The sequence below is a fragment of the Quercus suber genome, unplaced genomic scaffold, assembly GCF_002906115.3.
Source record: "Quercus suber isolate HL8 unplaced genomic scaffold, Cork oak 2.0 scaffold_267, whole genome shotgun sequence".
In the NCBI taxonomy this organism is placed as follows: domain Eukaryota; kingdom Viridiplantae; phylum Streptophyta; class Magnoliopsida; order Fagales; family Fagaceae; genus Quercus; species Quercus suber.
The window spans coordinates 270,946-273,539 of NW_027069723.1; the positions used below are offsets into that span (position 1 = coordinate 270,946).

The 2,594-nt window shown below is 39.9% G+C and overlaps 1 protein-coding gene across 1 annotated transcript; it reads right to left on the reverse strand.

The window, feature by feature from the left end:
* Positions 1-535: 535 nt before the first annotated feature.
* On the reverse strand, positions 536-1,204 carry LOC136070882 (protein S40-7-like). The gene has a single exon (XM_065781449.1). It carries the CDS (start codon positions 1,202-1,204, stop codon positions 536-538), a length of 669 nt encoding a protein of 222 aa, XP_065637521.1.
* Between the last annotated feature and the right edge of the window lie 1,390 nt (positions 1,205-2,594).

Genomic DNA, 2,594 nt, shown 5'->3' on the forward strand with positions numbered 1-2,594 from the left:
AAACTCTTCGCTAGTAAATTTTAATTACAAATCTCTTCACCGCTGAATTTTAAATTGTCACCGAACTACAAAACCCTTCGCCGTTAAATTTTAACTACCCCGAAAAATAAATTATCTAAACGCACATGTTAATCTAATAAAACCCCACATTTGTTGAAGTGTTTTTCAACATAATAAAGCCAACACAATAAACATGCCTCCAGGACTCATACCCACTGCTAAAATGCCCAATTAGAGTATTGTATAGAAGAAAAATAACCATAAAAACTAACAAGACCTCCCTTCATATACACTTATATAACTTTAATTTCATGATATATAGTAGTCCTCCTTGTCCATAATCTATATATATATATATATATATATATGACATATACTCAAAAAGTCCTTGTAGATAGAACCAACCCCCCATGTGCTTTCTTTTTTCCACATAATAAAAAAAAAAAAAAAAAAAAAAGCAAAAATTCCCACCCATAAAAACTGTGGTACCAAAACATAAACTCGCAGAGAGAGAGAGAGAGAGAAAAAAAAAGAGTTAATCAAGAAAACCAGTTTTGCGCCAGATGGCATTTCTGACCTGGCGTAGATCCCTCCCTTTGAGAGTTCTACCAACTCCTTCAAGAACCGAAAACGTCGTCTTCGGCGACACTCCGGAGCCTCGCGCCACAATCTCGTGCGGCGGCAACATCTCGTCCTCGTCCAAATCGTCCGTCGCCACGTCATCGGCAATCAGTCCGTTCCGATTCTTCGCCGCCATCGCCTTCGACAACACCGGAACCTTCATCGGAGCCGACTGCAGGTGAAGCTGCGGGCTCTGGTTCTGCTCGTTCTGGAACTTCCTGTTGCAGTTCAGAGCCTGAGAGAGCTCTCTCTCCGGCCGCCTCGGGATCGTCGGAATCGCGGAGATTGTTGGCTTCCGGCACAGAACCGGTCCGTCTCGGAAGTTCCGGGACCGGTTATCGGTTTCCGGCAACGCCGCGAGGATTCCCGAGCTCGCTGATTTCTGTAACTTGTTAGTTAAACGAGGACGATCGTGATCGTAGAGATCGTCGACGTCCGTGAAGTCATTGGTCCAAAACACTTCAGCTTCGTTGAGCTCGTCTCCACCGCCTACGCCGGCGGAAGACGGTGGAGAGAAAGAGAACACAGAGAGAAATCGGTCGCTCGACGGTGACCGCCGGTGACGGTAGCTGGTAGATTCCATTGTTGATTTGGATATCAAAGAGTCTTTCTCACACAGAGCCTGAGAGGGAGCGCTTAAGAGAGAGATTGGGTTTTTGTGTGAGAGAGTGAAACTGATGTGGCGGAGAGTCGCGGATTTGAGTATTAAAGAAAAAGAGTTTTCGGTGTGGGACCCACGGGTCACTCTCGTTGCTGACGTGGCCGATGCTTTGAGTTTTAGTTTTTCCATTGATGGGTCCCACATTGCAAATTAAAAAAAAGAAGGGTAATTATTATGGGCAAATGTTAACAAGCGCCCGTGTTTGTTTATTTGTTTGTTTTTTTTGTTTTTTTTTTTTGGATGAGAGCGCCCGTGTTTGTTAAGGTTATACAATTGTGGTTAGTTAATAAAAAAAATATTAAGTAAATAAATTAAAATGACATAAAATTAGCTATTTTTTATTATTTTAATATTTTTTCTCTCTCTAAAGTTGACGTGAAAAATATGATATAAAACTGAAGAAAAAAATAAAAAATTATATTAAAAAAAGTAAAAAATTGTTATTAACATGCACCTTACAGTGCAGTTAACACAATCCATTATTCTAACTTCGACAACATTTAAAAAAAAAAATTGTAAATTATTATTCATACTAATTTGAATTCACATAAATTGCTTTTTTTTTTTTTCTCATCTATAATAACTTATGTAGGGTTAGGATTTGTGACCCAAGCCCAAAATAATAAATTTGTAGAGCATGGGTGAAAGAGTTAGGTTAAGTATTGGATTGACAACAACGAATCACAACTTTCAAACACAAGCCAACATAGATTTACACGTAAAGCCTGAATATCCGAAGAGCTATATTATTGTTTTTCTGATGAACAAAGGTCTTAGAGTTACAGTTAAATTTTCTCTTTCTTTTTTTTTATTCCCCCCCTTCCGTTAGGAGCTTCTTTCCTTTATATAACCTCCATTCTCTTCATCTCCATCGTCCACTTGTACTTCATCCGTGAATCTACTTGAGTATGTATCACGTCAAGCATCTTCTTCAGCTCTGTGTGAGTGGCGGTAGGTGAGGATACACTGTTCAGGGGTCTTCTCCACATAAATGCGGTCAGAAAAGTTACTGCAGAACATTAAATACGGTGGTGACAGCTTTTCCCTTAGATATTTCTTCATCATTATCGTCTCCCAGTGTACTCAGAACTTATCTTGATCAGGAGGAGTTCTCGAAAGACCATTTTAACCTCTTATATGTTCAATTGACCTATACTATTATTGTCAGAGGAATATGACCTCTTCGGACAGAAGATGACCTCTTCGGATTGTAATCATTCTTCCCTCTGAGGGTCTCACTTCCAGATGGGTCTTGCCCTTACCATCTCCTTCTTCTCGATCGCACAATAGTTCTCATATGAGCTCTCGACCT

Bases quoted from the DNA above. Each gene is read 5' to 3' on its own strand.
- LOC136070882 (XM_065781449.1), bottom strand. From the start codon at position 1,204: ATGGAATCTACCAGCTACCGTCACCGGCGGTCACCGTCGAGCGACCGA.